This window comes from Piliocolobus tephrosceles, chromosome 6, assembly GCF_002776525.5.
Source record: "Piliocolobus tephrosceles isolate RC106 chromosome 6, ASM277652v3, whole genome shotgun sequence".
Lineage (NCBI taxonomy): Eukaryota > Metazoa > Chordata > Mammalia > Primates > Cercopithecidae > Piliocolobus > Piliocolobus tephrosceles.
In genome coordinates, this window is record NC_045439.1 from 69,474,410 (window position 1) to 69,497,500 (window position 23,091).

At 37.7% G+C, this 23,091-nt stretch overlaps 1 protein-coding gene across 1 annotated transcript in view; it reads right to left on the reverse strand.

The window, feature by feature from the left end:
• The window catches only part of TTC6 (tetratricopeptide repeat domain 6), a 217,135-nt gene that overhangs the window by 130,970 nt on the left and 63,074 nt on the right, over positions 1 to 23,091 (reverse strand). Inside the window, exons 4-5 of the mRNA XM_023189672.2 lie at positions 9,303 to 9,413; positions 6,596 to 6,802 (exon numbers count right to left, since the gene is read on the reverse strand). Of these exons, the coding sequence (XP_023045440.1) occupies positions 6,596 to 6,802; positions 9,303 to 9,413 (318 nt within the window). The remainder of the gene's footprint in view (positions 1 to 6,595; positions 6,803 to 9,302; positions 9,414 to 23,091) is intronic.

A 23,091-nucleotide genomic window follows, 5' to 3' on the forward strand; every position in this document is an offset into this window, starting at 1 on the left:
AATTTAATTATTAAATGCCTTGAAGTAGTCTTCTTTGGGTAAAATCTGCTTGGTGTTCTATAGCCTTCTTGTACTTGGATAGTGGTATCTTTCTCCAGGTTTGGGAAGTTCTCTGTTACTATCCCTTTGAGTAAACTTTCTACCTCTATGTCTTTCTCTACATCCTTTTTAAGGCCAATAACACTTAGATTTGCCCTTTTGAGATTTTTTTATAGATCTTGTAGGTATGCGTCATTGTTTTATTCTTTTTTCTTTTGTCTCCTCTGTGTATTTTCAAACAGCCTGTCTTTAAGCTAATTAATTATTCCTTCTGCCTAATCAATTCTGCTACTAAAAGACTCTGATGCATTCTTCAGTATGCCAACTGCATTTTTCAACTCCAGAATTTCTGCTTGATTCTTTCTAATTATTTCAATTTGTTCGTTAAATTTCTAAGATAGAATTCTGACCTCCTTATCTGTGTTATCTTGAATTTCTTTGAGTTTCTTCAAAACTGCTATTTTGATGTCTCTATATATTTTGAATATATGTCTGTTTCTCCAGGGTTGGCCTTTGGTGCCTTATTTAGTTCATTTGGTGAAGTCATGTTTTCCTGAATCATTATGATACTTGTAGATATCTGTCTATGTCTGGGCATTGAAGAATTGGGTATTTAATGCAGACTTTGCATTCTGGGCTTGTTTGTACCCATCCTTTTGGGGGAGGCTTTCCAGATATTCAAAAGGAGTTGGGTGTTGTGATCTCAGCTGTATCTGCTTTAAGGCAGGGTACCCCAAGCCCAGTAATGCTGTGGTACTTGCAGACTCGTAGAGGCACCATCTTGATGGTCTTTAACAAGATCTGGAAGAATTCTCTGAATTACTAGGCAGAAACTCTTGTTCTCTTCCTTTACTTTGTCCTAAACAAACAAAGTCTCTCTCTCTCTCTCTCTCTCTCTCTCTCTCTCTCCTGAGCCAACTGGAGCTGGGGATGGAGTGACACAAGCACCCCGTGGCCTCTATTCCTAGGACAGCACTGGGTCAGATCTAAAGCCAGCACAGCTCTGGGTCTCGCTCAAGGCCTGCTACAACCACTCCCTGGCCACTGCCTATGTTTGCTCAAAGACCTAGGGCTCTACAATCAGCAGGTGGCAAAACCAGCCAGGCCTATGTTATTTGTGGCAAATTCACTCAGGCCCCAGGTGCAATCAGAGGTGCCATCCAGGAGCCAGGGACTACAGTCAAAAACTTTAGACGTCCATCTGGCATTTTATTGTACTACAGCTAAACTGGCACTCAAGCCACAAAATGAAATCCTTCCCACTCTTCCCCCCACTTTTCAAAAGCAGAGGAGCCTCTCCCTGTGGCCACCGCCATCTCAGGCCCACAGGAAGTATTGCCAAATTCCTGCCAATGTTTCCTAAAGGCCTAAGGGCTCTTTAGTCAGCTTAGGTAAATGCTGCCTGGCCTGGGACTCATCCTTCAGAGGAGTGGGCTTCCCTCTGGCCTAGGGCAGGTCCAGAAATGGTGTACAAGAGCCAAGTCCTGGACTCAAGGACCCCAAGAACTCACTTGGTGCTCTACTCCCCTATAGCCAAGCTGGTTCCTAAGGTGCAATACAAAGTCCTCTTTACTTTTCCCTCCCCTTTTTAAAGCCAGGTTCTCACCCTGTAGCCACCACAGCTGGGAATGTGCTGAGTCTCGCCTGAGACCAGCAAGTGTCAGGGTCTCACCCAAGGCCCTCAACTGGTATCCTTTCTAGTTATTCAGAGCCCAAGGACTTTTCAGGTAGGAGGTGATGAATCTTACAATTGGGTCCCTCTTTTCAAGGCAGCCCAGGGCATGTCTAGAAATGTCTGGGAGCTAGGGCCTCATGGCACTGACCAATGCCCTATCCTGCTGTGGCTGAGCGTGGTATCTAAGATGCAAGACAAAGTGCTTGCATCCCCACTCTTCCCTCTCCTCTTCTAAAGCAAAAGGAAGGAGTCTCTTTTGGAGCCATGAGCTATGCAGCCTGGGGTTAGGGGAGGAGTTATGCCAGCACTCCTTAGCTGCCTTGGCTGGTGTCTCAGTAGGTTGCATGCCTCCCTAGTCCACTATCTCTGAGACCAGTTCAACCCTAGGACTTACCTACGTGTTGCAGTACTTGTGGCCTACATTGCCATTCAAATTCATTTGGGGCCTCAGAGCATGTTAGCCTGTGGTGGCAAGGCTTTTAAGAAATCATGCTCCGACCATTGAGATCAGCTATTCCTCTCTGGCTAGGGCTCATTTAAATGCACCCTCTGTGGGCAGGCACCAGTTGAGTTTGGTTAAGTTTTGGTTTCTGCTATAACAAGACAGCAGTGAGTTCAATACTTCACACTTGCTGGCTCTCCCTCTCCCCAGGGCACAGAAACACTTTCTGCACCACCCCTCTGCTGCCAGCGGGTGAGGGCAGCGTGGTGTTGGCAATGCAAGACTATTTATCCTACCTCTTCGATGCCTCTTTCAGTGATATGAAGTTACAGTCAGGTTCTGTGTCCTGGTGTACTGTGCGGTGGAAGGGACAATCAGTGGAGCCTTCTATTCCACCATCTTGCTCCACCTCCTCCAGACACATCTTACCAGTAGCATTTTTGATGCTATCTACAAATTCAGTCAGCAAGTTTTCCATTTTCTCATCTGATATGGTTTGACTTTGTCCCCACCCAAATCTCATCTTGAATAGTAGCTCCTATAATTCCCTCATGTTGTGTGAGGGACCCAGTGGGAGATAAGTGAATCATGGGAGCCATTTCCTCCATACTGTTCTCATAGTAGTTAATAAGTCTCACAACATCTGATGGTTTTATAAGGGGAAACTCCTTTCTCTTGGCTCTCATTCTCTTCTCTTGTCTGCCACCATGGGAGACACACGTTTCACCTTCCACTATGATTGTGAGGCCTCCCCAGCCATGTGGAACTGTGAGCCCATTAAACCGCTTTCTTTCGTAAATTGCCCAGTTTTGGATATGTCTTTATCAGCAGCATGAAAACAGACTAATATATCATCTAAACCATTAGGAAATATATTGAATTGGACACAGCCCTGTAGCAGTCCATGAGACTTCCATATACTAGTTGTGCATCCTCTGCATAACTAATTACAAATCCATTTAATGACCACCTGACCACAATCTCCTCTACAAAACCATCATTGGGAGGCTTTCATAAGCAGGTTGCTGATATTCCAATGATAATAACAATAACTAATGTTTAGTGAGTTTTCTGTGTGTCAGGCATTGTTCCAAATGCTTTATATTGTAGCATCTACATATAATCCTCACAAAACCAATATGAGGTGGGCACTGTCGTTATCCTCATTTTACAATACAGACATATAGTAGAGTTCAGTACTTTGCCTGAGGTCACAGTACTAGTAAAGCGTAAAGAGAGGATTCGGTCCTTGGACATCTAGTTGCAGAGCCTGTGCTCTTCTCGCAATCCTCATGTTGAACACCAGGTCTGACATTTTTATGATGCTCAGTCTAGGAATTCTAGGAAAATAAATGAGGTCAATCTTCCATGACTTACCTTAAGGGGCCCATACTCCAAGTGATTACCACTTCCTTTTAGAAGGGTTCAGACACAATTATTTTAATGAGTCATTTAATAATTCTAGAGTTTTGTCCAAGATCAATGCATAGATTGCAGAAATCTTAACCCTTACACTTAAAAAAAATATAAAAGTCATATTTGCAGTTGCCAGGCTCCAGGCATTGCCACCTCTCCCACTGCAGCAGCTCCCCAAAGCTGCTGCTGAAAGGTGCAACAAGCTTAAACTCATCTATCTGAGCCATCCAACAGACTCAGATGTCCAAGTTAACTCTTAAAATCTTTTACAAATCTTGGACTTTAAGTTTCTATTATGAATTCTTCTTTCTAAACTAAAGATCATTCTCCCTGTCAGATTTAAAAGACACAAAGCATAAGTTTATCAGCTTCCTTTTCTCTGTTATACTTCTGTTTATTTAAAACCTCAACCTTTTTCCAAAAATAAATTAAGGCAGCTCTGTCATCTCTTGTCATCACACTATTCATCCAAATGACAGAGTTATCTTTCTTTTTATTCCCTCCCTCTTTGCTCCAAAACTAACATCAAAAACACTTGTTTTTGTTCTTAACATTATTCATAGGACTAAACCCATTCTGGATCTCGACTTTCTTGGTACAATTTTATAGCAACATGCCCCCTTTATATTTTTATATGGATATGCATTTCTATGAATATTTTTAAAACTCTAAATGCAATAGATTACTCATACGTGTTCTGTGAGAATTTGGGGGATTTAGGGCATCCCCATACCTGTTAAACTTCCTTCAATTTATAATATCACGTCATGAGATCATATCAATATTTTTAATAGACTTTTACTGACATTTTCTAAAATATTCAACCATCCTATTATTGGCTTTGTGTCAGTTATTTCTTCACAGAATCACTATTATTTCTATCTAACTTTCTTTTGTTCGTCATGATTTAGACAAAAATACTAATTACCTTCATTATACTAATGAGCTTCTAAGAGTAGAAATGGCCAATCAGGTAAGGATTGATCAAATTCTCTACTTTTTCTGCTGAACAAAACCTTCCAGCATGTATCTGGGCAATTAAAGTCCTGCACTGTTCCTTTATCACACCTCTGTGCTACTTCTGTTTAATCATGTCAGAAAAGGTCTTCTTGTCCGCTTAATCCTCAACCTGGCCAGGCTTGCTGGAGTACATTGTTCCTTATCCTGCTAGCATTTTGAGCAGAAATGCTAGAAACTACCCTTATGGACTCAAATGTCCACATACAGTGTAAAGTTCATGGATAACAATTAATCTTGAGATGTTAACACGAATAAATAAACATATGATTCTTAGTGAAGACTTGGTGGGAATAGTTCAGTGCTATTTTTATGGCATTTCTGAAGGGTACCACAATATCCCACAACAATAAGGCATAATATTTTACTAGACATTCTCTTCTCCTCCCCTTGAAATATTTCTCATTTCAATTTAGAGTCTTTTTAATCCATCCACCAGTCACTCTGATCAAAACATTCTTCCTAGAATGCTTCTTAGAAACATCCAAATGCATGCTTTGTAAAGAGCATGACTGATGGGGTCAGTCACCAACCACAGGATAAGACCCTTGTCCCTGGAAGCAGTAGGGTATTTCCTCTGGTCAACTATTACTTGTGGATCTTCCTTATTACCTGTTATTCGTGGAAGACCAATAGGCTAGTGTCATACAGGATAAACCTGAGAAAACAGGGCTTGAGAAATGAAGAATAACCACTGCATTAATTCAGACATAAGGTCACCAGGACCCAGACTAGGATGGGGTAACTAGAAAAGAGAAGAAAAATATAGAAGCAATAACATTTGGGAAATTCTAAGCCTTGGAGATTGATTTATATGTAAACAGCAAGGGAAGAGGAAGGCCACAGACAAATCCCAGGTTTCAGAATTGGGAGTCTCCAGCAAAAATTGAAGAACGAGTAATTGCCAGTTGACCTCAGTGAACTGTAGTAGGAACATAATCATTGGTGGGGAGGGGAGGCCCAGAAGTAGAAGAACTGACCAGAAAGGCTGTTTACCCAAGAAGGGGCATCCATCTGAATCAGTTTGGGAGAGGATTTCTGTTGATAATCAAGATGATATGCTGTGGTCCAAGGAAAAGGGCCTTTTTTTAATGCCAATAATATATTTATTTTTAAATAAATTTATTTAAGTAAAAAAAGTGACTCACATTAACGAAAAGAATTAATACAACAATCTTCCCTTATCTGTGAGGCATATGTTCCAAACCCCAGTGGACGCTTCAAACCTTGGATAGTACTGAACCCTATATATACTATGCTCTTTCCCATACATACGTATTGAAGATAAAGTTTAATTTATAAATTAAGCACAGTATAAGATTAACAACAATAACTAAAAATACAATAGAACAATTATAACATACTGTAATAAAAGTTATGTGAATATGGTCTCTCTCTCTCTCTAAATATCTTACTGTCCTATGTATATTCACCTATTTCCACACTGCAGTTGACCACAGCTAACTAAAACCTCAGAAAGTAAAGCCATGGATAAGAGGAAACTTAAACCCTACTGTAAAGGCAGGGTGATACGCAAATATGACAAAAAATTATGTAAACAATAGATAAAATGAATCTTGTAAACATTCTCACAGTAGAAAAAGACCCAGGGGTTAGTATGAACCTAAATGAGGTAAAGTTATAAAAGCTATAAAGTTCACCAAGTTCTATTTCCTGGACTACAATTCCTGACTTCCTCGAGATGGTAACTAGAAGATTCTTGGCCAATTTCTAAAAGACCAAAAAATTCCTTTCCTCCTTGAAAATCTGTTTTCTTTCCCCAGAGTTGCAATTAGGGTTGACACTAGAAACCCCTCAAAAAACATGTTCTCTTTTCCTAAGTGGGCAACTTGCACTTCTGAGGCCCTTTTCAGAGTGAACACACCATCACCCCCACCCCCAGCTCCCAGCCCCATACCTTGGTCCTTGCCTGGGCCAATTCTTCACACCTGCACATCCTCAATTCTCATAACTCTTAGGTGTTTCCAACATAAATAGTTTCTTACCGTTAAAGACACCCGCTTGGCTTCTTTTGAATCACTTGTGGGCTGTCCATCTTCCAAAGGTTTACTTAATTCCTCTGCTGGCTGAACTTGCGAAATTTCCTGAGGTTTAAATACTGTGCTTTCTACTTCTGAGGTTCCCCATTCTATATCCTCTTGTTCAACCTGGAGAATACTTGACATGGCTTCAGGAAGTTCCTTATGCATACTCTGTTGGAAAAAGTAAATGTGCGAGAATGCTTTTTTTTTTTAATTGGTCCTTCTAGGCTTTTCAGTGATGCAACAGTTTCTATCTGACAACAAGATGAATATGAAAATGCATGCTTGAAACTAAGCACAGGTGATAAGTTTCCTCTGAAGCTTTAGAAAGAGAAGCTCAAATTGACTTAAGAAAAATGTGAATGCTGGCAAATTATTTTCCTCAGCCTTTGTCTCAAAACTACAGCTACCCCACAGTTGTTATGGGTAAAAGATGGCATACAATACCAAATACTATGAAATTTTCTTTATTATGCAAGAAGGTACAGCTAGACCAAGAAATTTAATTTTGTAAAATAGAACTTTAATCTTGAGCTCAGGTGGGTTCTTTTTTTTTCCATATCACACGTCATCAAGCAGGAGCTCATGTTTTTATAAAGCTAGTGGATGGTGTTATGGAAAGATTAAGAACATGTTTTTAACCAAATGGGACTGAATTCAAATCCGGGATCTGTTAATTAATAGATGTTTGACCTTAGCCAAGGTACTTAAACTTTTTTAGCTTCATTTTTGTCACTGGTCATCAGGATAGACTATGCCCAACCACCACCCCCCCCAAAAAAAATAGTGGTTCGACACACTGGGGCAGTGTGTTCACTACAAATCAAAGTGGCTCTTTAGGGCAGGCATACTTCTTATGGTAGCTCAGCCATCTAGGCCGCTTCCAGGTTGTAGTTCCTTCACACCAAAACACAGCTTTTATGGTCACCACAGAACAGTGACCATATCACTTTCCTTCACACCCCATTGGCCACAAACAGCTACATGACCCCATCTAACTGCAAGAGGGTAGGGGACATTTGAGTATTTAGCAGGGAGCCATTCAGCTGCTCCATTGGCTTGACTCCCACCTTTACAAGGGATATATCTTCTTGTATTTAGTTTTTGTGCGTGTACTCTGCAAGCTGAGGAAGAATGAAGCCAATAGTGACTCAGTCCAAGTCCAAAATCTTCAAAGGTAGGGAAGCTGACAAGGCAGACTTCAGTCCATGGCCAAAGGCCCAAAAGCCCCCGGCAAACCACTAGAGTTAAGTCCAAGAGTCCAAAGGCCAAAGAAGATGGAGTCTGATGTCTGAGGGCAGGAGGGATGGATGGAAGCGTCCATGACCAGGTACCAAGTCGAAAAGTATTTTACCTCTAGAGAAGTGGGTCAGCTTCCTTATAAAAAGCCAGAGGCCAGAAGAGGTCCAGTGATTGCCTGTAAATGTCAATGCTTAGGGAATGGTTCCAGCAGAATTACAAATAAATTAATATTTTTGTTTAACTCTTTATTTTAAATAATCAAGATGGTATCTAAGATATCTGATTGTTGGCGTTTTTCACAGTTTCCTTCAAAATGGTATCTTTCCTTATACTTTACATGAATATAGTGAATGGTATTAAGTTTATTCTATTAATGAAGATTTCTATTTTGCTAAACCTAACTGGTATTGTATTTTCAGTTTACTATACCTGTTAGAGGCGTCGAGGTCAGAAGGTTTGATATCTGTTTGTAAACAGCGTCAACTAGAGGCAGTACCCTAGATGTCAGTCTTAAGTCCACAGCATATATGGGATAGCTTCCTAATTGATATATTCACATACTATTACAAAGGGCTACTAGTACCATCTCATGCTGGGTCATGAGGCTAGTGATAAGAATACAAAGGAAAAAAAGATATGGTCTGAAAGCATCTCAAACTCTAGGAGTTCGACCATTTGGGGTAACTCTAACATTACAGGATTCATAGCTTTTGTCAAAAGAAAAAATTCCATGCACTTTCTGAACATGATATGCTAACCTAAAAATGAAATATAATCACAATTTTATGTATGCAGGGGTCATATTTTCAGGAACCAAAGGAGCTTGTAATTTAATGGTAACATTTTATGAATTCTTTGTAGAGGAACTGACCAGGAGGTTATCACTTTTCTATGTAAATGTGAGTTTCTATACACCGGGAGATATTTTCCATTCACAAGGAATATGTTCCAGATTGCTTTGAATCCAATGGTTATTTTACCAATGATGGATGAAAAGAAAGATTTATTTCCACAACAAATTTCTGTCACCAACTGTCCACATTTCTCAACCAAATTCTCCCCTTGCAATGCTTTTAATAATTCTTCTAGCTGAATACAGACAAAAGTAATGCTTTCTTAAAAGCTAACAATTTTTAATTAATTATCCAACTACCTTCTAGATCTAAATGTCTCTAAATCATAATTGTTAAAATCTTCCCCTTCTAAAAAGAGTTTGGGGCCTTAGCTCAGAAGGTCCATGTTAGCCAGCAACAGTGAGCCAAAATGGCCAAGACTCCCAGTGTGGTATCGAGTTAGATGTTCTCACAGGTAAACACACTTCTAAAATACATCAGAGAAAGTTTTTTAACTCTCTATATAAACATTCAAGCAACAGAAAGCATGCTGTTACTTTAATAGAAGCAAGGAGGAGTTTTATTAAAGACCTTACCGTTTGTGATTCCTCAGCACCCATCTGGAATCTATGCTCTGCTTGTATCTCAGGTGTTTCTGCTTGCATACTTGATGTTTTGAGGTACATTTTTCCCATTAAAGAAATATCCTTGAATAAGAAAAGGAAACAAAGTGATGCAAATTTTTTAAATCATTGAGGCACATTATTCATTATACTAAAATGCTAGTCAATTCAGGTAGTAAATGAGAAATAGAGACATATAAAGTAGTCAATAACACATGGTAAATAAATAAAGAAAAACAATCAAGGCAGGGTGTGGTGACTCATGCCTGTAATCCCAGCACTTTGGGAGGCCGAGGTGGGTGGATCACCTGAGGTCAGGAATTGGAGACAAGTCTGACCAACATAGTAAAACCCCTATCTCTACTAAAAATACAAAATTAGCCAGGCATGGTGGCACATGTCTGTAATCCCAGCTACTTGGGAGGCTGAGGCAGAAGAATCACTTGAACCCAGCAGGAAGAGGTTGCAGTGAGCTGAGATCATGCCATTGCACTACAGCCTAGACAACAAGAGGGAAACTCTGCTTAAAAAATAAATAAATAAATAAATATAAAAATATTTTTATCTATGTTTTCAATTTCATGGCTTTTTGCTGATCTCTACAAATATATTTTTAGATTTAACAAGATAGGTAATATTAAGTCAGACGCTATAAAATAATGCTATTAAGTCAGATTCTATAAAACACTGCACAAGAAAGATAAAATCAAAACTAAAATTTAATACAACCAAGGGCAAGAAGGAATATGCTTAAAACCTCACCAGATGGACTGTTAATATCATTTTTACCATAGCTAGTGACAATTGCAATGATATACTCTCTACTCAGTTGAAATGGCAAGAAGATAGTACACTCCAATTACTAACAATGATCTAGGTATAAAGAGACCCAGGTTCTGTCCATCCAAACTGTAAAGCCAAAAATCAGGTATCAACAGGTACATTATTTTGCTTTCCTTCCCCTCAGTCTTAATAATTTTTAAATAGGCATTCAATAACATGACTTTTTTTTTGAAACAGAGACTCGCTCTGTCACCCATGCTGGAATGCAGTGGTGCAATCATAGCTCCCTGTAACCTCAAACTCCTGGGTTCAAGCGTTCCTCTCACCTCAGCCTCCTCAGTGGCATGGACTACAAGTGCATGCCACAACACTCAACTAATGTTTTTGTTTTATTGTAGAGATGGGGTATCTCTACATTGCCCAGGCTGATCTTGACCTCATGGTCTTAAGGAATCCTTCCTCCTTGGTCTCCCAAAGTGCTGGGATTACACAGGCATGAGACACTGTGCCTGGCCTACATGAATTTTTAAGGTCCCCTTTTCTTCTAGCCTTTTAGTAATGTCAACAGCAAGATTCAAACTCCCATTGTACCTTAAAACTTTTATTTTTCTACTTTTTATTTGCTTTATTAAAAGGATCTAATTCAGGCCATTGGCTTCTACTTCTGTCCTCTTGTTATAAATAACTATAAAACTGGACAAAATATTACAGCAACTATTTTAGGATTTGACAACAGGCAGTGCAGAACTGTGATGACAGAGAATGGAAACAAAGTAAGAGTTACAATTACCTGATTTCTGCCTGACACAATTTCCAGAACATGGCACAAAAAGGCAGAAACCAAACAGAGCCCAAGTATCTTACTAAATTGAAGAGACAGAAATCAGATGAGAGGAGGACAAAGGGGCTAGAATTTGTAGAACAGTGTGGAGATGAGGGCACTGCACAGACAAAGAGCTCCAGAAACCGGCATAGGGTCCTTGAGTCTTTGGCTGAAAGTCTGCCCGTGCAATGGGGAAACCCATGAGGCTAGACAAAGAAACCCTGCCAAGGAAGAAAACAATTACGAAGGAGCTGTAAGCCACAATTCTCAGAGCTCACACAAGGTTGGGTTTCATTAGGTCTCCCACCAGACATGCAAGATACGTGGTACATTCATTATAAAGGCCAAAAGGATCATCCATTAGTAGTAATGCTAAATTAACCCTTGAGTAAAGACTTCTGTGGACGTTAACAATGCTTTAAAATAATTCTTGAAAAAAATCAAGCTGCTCTTCAAGTAACTTAACTGCCTATCATAACAAACTCTAACACTCTTTAAAGGAAGTCAATAAAACCCAATGTAAAATTCATAGTGTCCAACATCCAATCAGAAGTTGCTGGTCACATGAAGAAGCACAAATATGTGATACATAACCAGGAAGAAAATCATACAAAAAGACCCACAATGACATACATTTTGGAATTAGTAAATAAGGATCTTAAACTTCTAATATAAATATTATAAGTGTTCAACATTAAATAAAAATGTAAGCATAAAGAAGAGCAAACTTAAGAAGCAGAATTAAATGTGACATCTATAGATAGAACATACATCATCTAAAATAAAATTCTCACTGAGTGGCATTAACAGAAGAGAAGGACATTGCAGAAGAAAATGTCAGTTAACCTGAAGGCTTATCAACAGTAACCATGCCAAACGAACCACAGAGAGAAAGAAAACTAAAATAAAATGAACAAATACTCAGTCGAACATATATTTAATTGGAGCTCCAGAAAGGGATATGGAGAGTGACCGAAAACATTCACACACAAATGGCCAAAAATTTTCCAAATATCATGACAACTACAAACTCCCAAAGTTCAATGACCTCTGAGCAGAAACACACAAAGAACACTGCCCAAAGTTCACTGTCATCAGAATAATAAAAACAAGTAATTCTAAAAAATATCTTTATTTGTAAATGAATATGATTACACATTATACAGAAAATCATAAAGAATACAAAAAAACCTACTAGAGCTAATAAACTAATTCACTAAAGTTGTAAGGTACAGGGAAATTATATAAAAATAAGTTTTATTTCCAAACAATGAACAATCTACAAACAAAATTAAGAAAACAATTCCATTTAAAATGCCATAAATGAGAATAAAATACTAAGAAATAAATTCAACCAAAAAAGCACAAGACTTGTATAAAATATTCCTGAAAGAAACTAAAGAAGTCCTAAATGAAAGGAAAGGCATCCCATGCCCATGGATTGAAAGACTTAATATTGTTAAGAGGGGAAGACTCCCCAAAGCTATCTACAGATTCTTTGCAATCCCTATCAAAAACCCAAGGGCCTTTTTTTCAAAACTAGAAAAACTGATCCTAAAAGTCAATGGAATTGAAAGTTCCCCTGAATAGGCAAAACAATCTTGAAAAGGAAAAATAAAACTGGAGGACTCACACTTACCTATTTCAAAATTTACTATCAAACTACAACAATCAAAACACGTGATACTAACATAAGGATAGACATCTAGATCAATGGAATAAATGTGAGAGTCCAAAAATAAACTCATCCAACCCATGGTCAATCAACTTCTGACAAAGGTGCCAAAAACAGTCAATGGGAAACAAATATACTCTTCAAATGGTACTGGGGCAACTGGATATCAACATGCAAAAAAAATAAAGTTGGCCCCCTATCTCATATGATATATAAAAATTAACTCAAAATGGGTCAAATACCTGAATGTAAGACCTATAAACTGTAAGATTCTTAGAAGAAAACATATGAATAAATCTTCATGACCTTGGATTTGGCAATAGCTTCTTAGATATAACAACAAAAACATAAGCAACCAAAGAAAAAATAGACAAATTGGATTTTACCAAATTTAAAACTTCTGTGCATCGAGGACACTATGAAGAAAGTAAAAATGCAACCCATTGAATGGGAGAAAATATTTGTAAATCATTTGCCTGACAAGGGCCTAATATTAGGAATATGTAAGGAAGTCTTAGAAGTCAACAAAAAGACCAAAAAAACTAAAAATGGGCAATGGACTCCTGGCTTTGAAGTTAATAATACTCTTTGGCAATAACACAAGCAGTTTTTAAAGCAGAAAAAAACAATAGAAAGAAGTTTCAAAGGAAATACCCTGATTATTCAGCTTAAGAATTTCACTCCCTCCCTCTTCCTACTAGTAGTAAGTGTCCTGGCCACCACTGTCTCTGACCATGATCCTCTAACTAATCATTCTTTAGTGTCAACAACTTTGGCATTTCTCAATTAAGCATTTCCCAAACAAGAAAAGCAAGTTTTTTAAGTCTCAGAATCACTGTCATTAATATCACCATGCAACAGAAAATTGTCTAGTATTCTTTCCTTTGAAAGAGTTTTGACACTAACATACAAGAAGCATATTCTGGAAGTCATAGCACTAATTCTCTGGTGTGAGTTATAAAACTCTGTGAATTATTTGGCGAAAGTGAGGATATAATCACAGGAGATAGACAACAAATTTTCATTTCTATATAGTCAAAAAATGGGCAAAGTATTTTTGACATTTCTCCAAAGAAGATATACAAAAGCCAACAAGCACATGAAAAGATGACCAACACAAATAATCAGGGAAACGCAAATCAAAATCACAATGAGATACCACTTTATACTCACTAGGATGGCTACAATAAAAAAAAGAAAGAAAAAGAAAATAACAAGACTTGACCAGGATGCAGAGAAACTAGAATCCTTGTATGCTGCTACCGGGAATGTAAAATGGTGCAGCCACTGTGGAAAGGTTTGGAGGTTCCTCAAAAACTTGCATACTATTACCAATTGACCCAGCAATTTCCCTTTTAGGAATATGCCCAAAAAAACTGAAGGCAGATATTTCAATAGATATTTGTACATCTATGCTATAGCAGCACTATTCACAATAGCCAAAAGGTGGAAACAAGCCAAATGTCCATTCACGGATGAATGAATAAACAAAATTTGGTATACCCATACAATAGAATACCATTCAACCAACAAAAGTAATGAAGTACTGATGTATGCCACGATGTTGGATGAATCTTGAAAACATTATGATAATTGAAAGAAGCCAGACACCACAGCTCATAAATTGTATGATTCCATTTATATGAAACATCCAGAATACGTACACCTATAGAGAACAAAGCCAAATTGTTGTTGCCAGGGCCTGAGGGGTATGGAGAATGGCGAATGACTGTTTAATGTGTATAGTGTATCCTTTTGGAAGGATGAAATGGTTTTGAAACTAAATGAAGGTGATGGCTGCTCAATATTGGAAATGTTGATGCCACCGAATTGTGTACTGTAAGATGGTTAGTTTTACATTATGTGAATTTACCTCAGTGTAAAAAAAAAAGTAATTGGATAGGATGAGCACTTGAAAATAGTAGGTACACAACAAATGTCATTTCCCTGCTCCTTAGACATTTTTAACTAATATAGCAGTAAAATTTATACGTGATAGTTACTACATTGCCCAATGACATAAGGATTTATTTTTGTTTGTCTATAGTCTAGTAAAGCCAGAGAAATAAACTTCACACTTGACATTTAAAAAAGACACGTAGGGAGGCGGAGGTTGCACTGAGCCAAGATCTCTCGCCATTGCACTCCAGCTTGGTAGCAGAGCGAGACTCCGTCTCAAAAAAAAAAAAAAAAAAGACATGTAATGTAAAAAAATGTTTTATTGACAACAATAATTTTGTTAATGTTGGATCTAAAGTTTAATAGCAAAGAAACACAAATGGATGTAGAGGTAACAGGTAAGAGTAAAAATAGTGCGATTTATTCAACATTAGGAAATCCATTAATTTATAAGTCAAATGTACAAACATACAATGATCTTCATGGTACTCTCAAGTGAAAATCACATGGAAGGTGGAATGATAACGTGGTTGAGCACACATGCTCAGGCTTTGGTTTCAAATCTTGACTCGGTCACTTTAGGACATTCTCAAGCAAATTACTCAACCTCTCAATTTTGTAAAATGGGAATAATATTAACACATACCTCGTATGCTTATTATGAGGATAAAATGATATAATACATGCAGACAGAAAGTGTCTTATACATAATTATAGTTTTTGTTCATGTTAAAATAAAAAGCAAAATAAGGATCCCTATTGGCACCATCATAATTTGACATTATACTGGAAATTCTAGACATGAACCAGAAAAGAGCATAATTATAAGAAATGAGCTAATCACATAACTGTTACTTGAAGAGGTACTACTATATACCTAAAATTCCCAAAATAATCTGTAGAGTTATTCAGACAGAAAATCAATTTATCAAAACCAAACTCAGAAATTTAGAAAATGAGACAAGGAACAAAATCCTAAAAGTAACAAAAATTATAAACTAGCAAAACAGTGCCTTAGGAAATGTGAGGAAAACAAAAAACAATTGACTGAGACATAAAAATTGACTTGAATCAGAAAATTTGGATGTTGGACTAAGAAAAAATTTAAAAAGGAAAAATTTTAAGTAATACAATTAGTATTTTGTTTAACGTGCATTAATTCTACCGTTCTCCCTGAATTATAAACTGTAACTAGTAGTTTATTTCTACATTCTCCACAAGTCTGCCAAAGTGTTAAACAAATTTTTTTAACTCCACAAACAATTGAAAATTTATAAAGCTCTAAGCGGTCCAGCTTCACAATCCTGGATACATTTTTTTAATGTGTTTCATAGAGCAGTTTCCACCTAAAGCATGTAACAGAATCCAAAATGTCCAAGCTGGAAGGACCTTGAAGGATCAATAAAATCCGAAGGACACCCAAATTTCACAGACACTGAAACCAAAGCTTTGAGGCTTAAAGGGTGCTATTTAGTATTCAAAACAAACAGACCACATGGTCTTTCCCCTAAACTGCTTCAAGCAGATGGACAGCAACAGAAGCAGCAGTGTTCCTGTGGCCTGTTAGGCAGACCCAGTATTTTCTCAATCATCATTAAAAGAATGAGTAGAGACAGCAGCTGCCCTCTACTCTTCATCATGCAATCCAGGTTCTCCCCAAATGACACTGGCCCAAATAGCATGGGCCAAAAGAGTGTTTCTAAAATATACCCTTTTGGCGAGTGATGGTATATTTTAGAAACACTCTTTTGGCCCATGCTATTTGGAACAAACCTGCACGTTATGCACATGTACCCTAGAACTTAAAGTATAATAAAATAATAATAATAATAATAATAATAATAATAATAATAATAATAATAATAATAAAAGATTAAAAAGAGAAAAAATAAAATAAAATAAAATATACCCTTTTATGATTTCATCAGCACTTAGTTAAGCTGCACTGCCTTTAGATAACTTACTGTAAAGCTCAAGGTTTAGAAAGAAGGAAAGAAAAGGCATTGTATGGCCCTAAACAATATTTGTCCACACAGGTTACTTTCTTGAGAAACTATCCTGATCTGCATTAACTTTCTCTTGCTTCCTGCAGGCAAAACCTTGATGGCACTGGCCTGTGGAATCCTCCTTACAGGCACAAGAATGTATCAGGGCTGCTTGACATCCGTTCTTACCCCTTGTGACTCTTTAAATTAAGCATTTATATGACTGTTCTGGGTGACTGGACCCTGTATTCCATAGACCTGTTGGCTCTAAAAATGTGATTTGAAAAAGAAAAAAAAAATGGAATTTGAACAGCTGCCATATAAATTTAAACATCAAAATTGCTACAGGCACTATCTATAACTAAATGTGTACAGAATCTTTTGCGCAAAGTCCTAACAGAACATAGTCCATTACTTAAACCTGTTCAAAAACTACAGTAGTTCCAGAAACATAACATTATTGGGTTTCAAGTAAAATTTCTACTTTTTATAATATCACTTCTCTGATAGCTACCCTATGAAAGAAAACCACAGTGCTTTTAGAAAAAAAAAAAAATGAGGCATTCATGAAAAGCTTGTTTAAATCAGGTCATCCAAAACAGATGCAATGCAATCAGAAAAAATATTTCCAGAATATGATAAAGCCTATGGTTGAGCAATGCACCATTCTTTACTCCTTGACATTCATACTAGAAAAGACAACAAAAAAGTCCAGACTTTTTGTTTCAGAAGGCTGTGGAGAAATCTAAGTTAATATGCCTCATTCTAGGTTATAGCCTCTGATATTTCAGGTACAACATCCCTTTGAATTACATACCAACTGTTGAGTGAGTTATGACGAGCTATGTAAGCAGCACTGTGCCACAGCACTCCAGGGCTAGGAATCCAAGAGAAATATAAGTCAAGATTATTTCCCTCAAGAAGTTTCAGTTAGTTAGAGAGATGAAAACAACAGACTAGGAATAATGTTTTTCAAAATGCAAAGCACTAAATTTAATCAAGCGTAATTATTATGCACAAGCTCCAAGTTCAATAGGAATCTAATTTATTTAGAGAGATGAGGATAAGAGTATAAATATCAGAGAATGCACCAGTTTTAGTCATGCTAGTGAAAAATAAATGTGAAGAAGAGCTGGGTTCCGGGTCAAGGGATGGAGGGGAAATGCAGTTCTTATCTCGTATTTTAATATAAGACCACATGAAAATAATTATGCATCTATATCAATGATTTTTGAAAGTTCATATGCCTCTTTTGTTTATTTAGTCAACAGTATTCCATAAAACTAAAATTCCCAAGACACAAACTGAGTGTATTAGTCTGTTTTCACACTCCTATAAAGAACTGCCCGAGACTGGGTAATTTGTAAACAGATTTAATTGACTCACAGTTCTGCATGGCTGGGGAGCCCTCAGGAAACTTACAATCATGGTGGAAGGTGAAGCAGGCACCTTCTTCACAAGGCAGCGGGACAGTGTGAGCACACAGGAAAACAATACATTGATAAAACCATCAGATCTCATAAGAATTCACTCACTATCACGAACAGAATGAGGGAACCGCCCCCAAAATCCAATCACTTCGCTTCCTCAACACATAGGGATTACTGGACACTCCCTAGACATGTGAGATTACAATTGAAGATGAGATTTGAGTGGAGATACAGAGCCAAATCATATCACTGAGGAAGGATGAAAACATATTTGTTATGTCTTCTCAAATGACGTTACATCTCAAAAACACTGTTTTTGCTGTTCCTGAATCAAATAATAAATTCTATTAATTTTCTTAAATGTTTCCTACTGTAAAACCATTCAAAAATGTTAACTAATACTAACTAATATAAGATTCAACAAATTAATATGTGTTCACCTATCCTGACGTTCAACAAAAACATTTGTAGTACCACTTGCAGATCTTATTTCAAAAAGGCTGTAGTAACCATTGTCCAAGATGATCCCCAATGATTCCCACCTCCTGAATGGTCACCTCCTCAATGAATAGGACAGACCTGTGTAATCAATAAAATATAGCAGAAATTACAGTGTGTGGCTATTTCAAAAAAATATATATGGCAACTTCCACATTGCCCTCTCTAGATGACTCGTTCTAGGGGAAGCCATCTGCCATGGGATAACAACGCTTAAGCAGTCCTATGGGGAGGTCTGCTGCCAACAACCAGCAACAAATTGCCAGTCTTATGACTGAGACATCCTGGGAGCAGATCCCTCAGTCTCAACCAAGTCTTCAAATGATAGCAGCCCCAGACAAGATCTTGACACAACCCCACAGGTTAGAATTACATAGATAAGTTGCTCCCAGATTCCCTACCCACAAAAACTGTGTGAAATAAATGTTCATTGTTTCAAGCTGCTAATTTTTGGGGTGATTTGTTGCACAGAAATAAATAACTTTTAAAAGGCTCTAAAACTCTAGCTCTTCAGATATTTCATGGCATTCCCTAAAGAACCTAAAATCTCAAAATCTCATAATTTTTATTTAGGTATGTGTTTCTTCATTATTACCTATTATTGTGTAATTGTTCTTAGCCTTCTTAAAAGATATCTATTGCTTTACAAAACCTATTAAAAAGTGAGATAGTTTGGCTCAGCACAGTGGCTCACACCTGTAATCCCAGCACTTTGGGAGGCTAAGGCAGGCGGATCACTTGAGGTCAGGGGTTCGAGACCTGTCTGGCCAATATGGTGAAACCCTGTCTCTACTAAAAATACAAAAGTTAGTCGTGCATGATGGTGGACGCCTGTAATCTCAGCTACTCAGAAGGCTGAGGCACCAGAATTGCCTGAACCTGGGAAGTGGAGGTTGCAGTGAGCCAACTCCACTCACTGTGTCCAGGCCACTGCCCTATAGCCTGGACAACAGAAGGAGGCTCAAAAAAAAAAAAAAAAAAAGGTGAGGTAGTTTGTACTAGATCCTTAGGAAAAACGCAAAGTACATGTGTTAACAAAACATACTGTGTAATACTTAATATGTCCTCCTTTGTGCCACATAATTATCCCAAATATCAGGAAATATATTTAATCATCTAACATTTCACTATATTGTCAGTAACTTTGAAAGACACATTCCATGTATCATTGCTACAGTATTTGTGAAAAATATGGAATTACAGAAAATTAAAGAGCTTTCTAGAGGCAGGACTTGTCATAAGCCCACACCAGGAACATAGTTCTTTGTCCTATTATTAAACAAAGCCAACGAGAGAAACTCTGTAAGTCCCCTAACAGACAGAAATCTATATTTAATAACATCTAACCTATGTTGTATTTTAGAGAATACATATACCTTCCCTAATTAAGATGAAGAGTGATTGATTCATATCACCTGTGAAAGAGCATTAATAATCAGCCATCAGTTATCTCTTCTCCATACTAAATTCCATCTCTTCCAAATTTTTCTCATATGGATCTGGGAGAGGAAATGATAAATATTCAGAAGAATCCATACGAATATTCTCTTCAGCCTCCTAATCTCACAGAGGATTTAATAACATAAATAAATACTTCAATAATAAAATTCAGAGCCTCAAGAGTAAGCATATTTTTGTTTACACCATTCAACAAATATTTATTTATAGAGTGACGACTAAGTCCAAGGAATTATATGAGGTGATGTGAAGGATAAAAAAGCAAAAGATAAATAATCTTGCTTCCAGATTGTGTATGGTCTTATAAAACAAATTCAGCATTCATTTGATCCATCCTACTAAAAATAGAAAGACGAAAGTCTATTATGATCACTTAGGTAGTCACAGCTTAGATGAACATATATATTGATGTGTAGATAAATAACAATAATGCATATCATAAGAGAAGCACAAAGTAAACTTGTACCAAGGAGTTGGGGCAAGGTGGGGAATATTATATTTAGAATAGAAGGCAGCACTTCCTTAAAATAGTTCTTAAGAGAGAAGTAGAAAGTAAATGTGTCCAGTGGATACAAAGAGCACTGCAAGTAGAGAAACACTCCTTAGATTGATTTTCAGATCCTTTCTCTTTCCCTGAGGCAGGTGCACATGTGCCACTTACTGTACTCAAACAGGGTTAGGATGGAAAGCATCTTCACATTGGCTCCCTCACTCCTCATCCCCAGCTGTACTTCCAAGGGGTAGTGATGAGCTCTGTGGTTGTGTGCTTATTTGGTGCTCTAACATGGTTTTGCTCACAGCCAGATTCTAGTTCAAAAGGGAAATTAATCCATTAATTTCATTTATATGAAGCTGTGGAAACATTTACCACATTATTCACTTCTTTCATTTCCCTTCTCTCACTTTTCAAGAAAGACAATCTTTGGGCAGAAGCAATGAGATTATTCAAGTTATCAAGGTATTCAGTCAAGGTTTTCAGTTGGAAGCATCAGAAACAGACTCTTACTATGTAGGAGGTATGGAAGGGCTGTCTGGATTAACAGAATCAGTGAGGAAAGGACCAAAGAAGTCAAGAACCAACAAGCAAGAGACACCACAACAGTCTTTTAGCAATAATAAACTTTCCAAGGTTCCTCATGACTCAGTCACCTGGAATGAATCCTTATCATCCCTTTCATAAACAGACATGGTGTGTTCAGGAAATTTTAAAATTCAGTGGATGGCTGGTGTGGTAAATTTTGTATTAACGGTCTCAATTTTTCACCTCTCACTCTATCCACACCTTTTGCCATGTGACTTTGCAGTTTTTTTTCTGTCAAGAGGCAAAGTTTATTTTCCTGCCTCCTGACTCTGGATGTAACCATGTGTCTCTGGATTTATTCATTTTATTGCTTTAGCCAGTAAAATGGGCCAAAAGTAATGATGCACCAATTCCTACCCTAGGACTCAACAGCTTGCAGGTTGCTCTCTTGAACTTCTTCTGTTACTATGAGAAGTGCATGCCTAGTCAATTCACTAGTTCCAGGGGGATAAAAGTACATGGAGGTCCCTGGTCTCGATGTGCCACATGGAACAGAGCTGACCAAGATAAAGTCTCCAGCCAGAATAGAACCCAGCCTAGATTAGCTGACTCCAGCCAATCCACAAAGGTGAGAGCTATAATAATATTGTTTGGTACTAAGCCCTTAGTTTTGACAGTTTGTTACATAGCATTAACCGACTGATACAACTGGTGAATAAATTAGAAGGAAAAAGAAAAAAAACAATGCTAGTAAGGTCAAATTATGAAGAACCCTCTATGCTATTCATGGTTTGGAATTAGACTATATCCTGCAGTCAAGAGGTATCCAACCAAAAAAAATTTTTTTTTAAGAGGAAATCTCACACTGTCACCAGGGCTGGTGTACAGTGGCACGATCTCAGCTCACTGCAACCTCTGCCTCCCAGATTCAAGCAATTCTCCTGCCTCAGCCTCCCAAGTAGCTAGGACTACAGGCGTGTGCCACCATGCCCGGCTAATTTTTGTATTTTTAGTAGAGATGGGGTTTCACTATGTTGGCCAGGCTGGTCTCGAACTCCTGACCTCGTGATCTGCCTGCCTCAGCCTCCCAAAGTGCAGGGATTACAGGCGTGAGCCACCGCGCCCAGCCCTAGCCAAATTTTAAAATAAATTAATACTAGTGTCTGGTGAATAAACTTCAGTGGGGGTAAAAACTGAAAGTTAGTCCTGAAGACACTGTAAGTATCCAAGTGAAGGCTGATAAGAGCCTAACTTAAAGCAGAGACAGTGGAAATAAGAATATCTACTTATAAACACCCCTTATTCTCATTCTTCATCTTTTAAAGGTATTCTTACAGATCAAAGGAAAAGATTAATAAAAATAACCCTAACGTTTTTGAAATATAGGGAGCCCTGTCTTGAGTCTAAATGGGATTCAAACATGTTTGGGCATGTCTGACAAAGTCTGATGGGACAGACTTTCCAAAATCTCATTTGCATGAGTAATGGAGAGTCACCTGGGAAAACATCCCAACCAATGAAGAAGTTAAGCTTGATGAGCAGAGCCCCATACGAAAACCTTGGTCTTCTGGGAAAGGATATGATTCCATCTCTCTGATCTGTCTCCAGTTCTACCCCATGACATTCACTTCTGACTCATAATATTAATGTGCTGGACAGGGGGCGGGGAAACAGAAAATGAGTATGTGGGTACTATAAGTGAAATACAAAAGAACCAATTAACTTAAAAGTGTCCCACTAAGACATGAAGAGGAGTCCTCCTCCCCCAACCTAATCTCCCTGTCCCAAGCAGGGTTGACTTCCCCAGTAGACTCAGTAGGTACAGTGCCTAGGGCCTGTGATATTTTAAGGACCCACAAAATTGTTTTATTTTTAATTTCTTTTAAAATCAAAAGAAAACAGTATGGTTTATAAAAGTAAAAAATTAGATATAATAAATGTCCAATAATGGAGGATGAGTTAAAAAAATAAAAATAAAAAATCAGAAGAAAAATACATATAGTAATAATGAATATATAATAATAAAATCAGCCTGGATAATATTTACTTTTATACCAACATAGTCATAAAAATTTTTTTTCAGTATTTTTATGGTAAGAAGTGCCCCCAAAGGCAAAAGTGCCTGAGGCCCACCAAAGTCAAAATGCATCCCTGGTCCCAGCCCACAGTGTAACTTTGGAACCCTGAGAG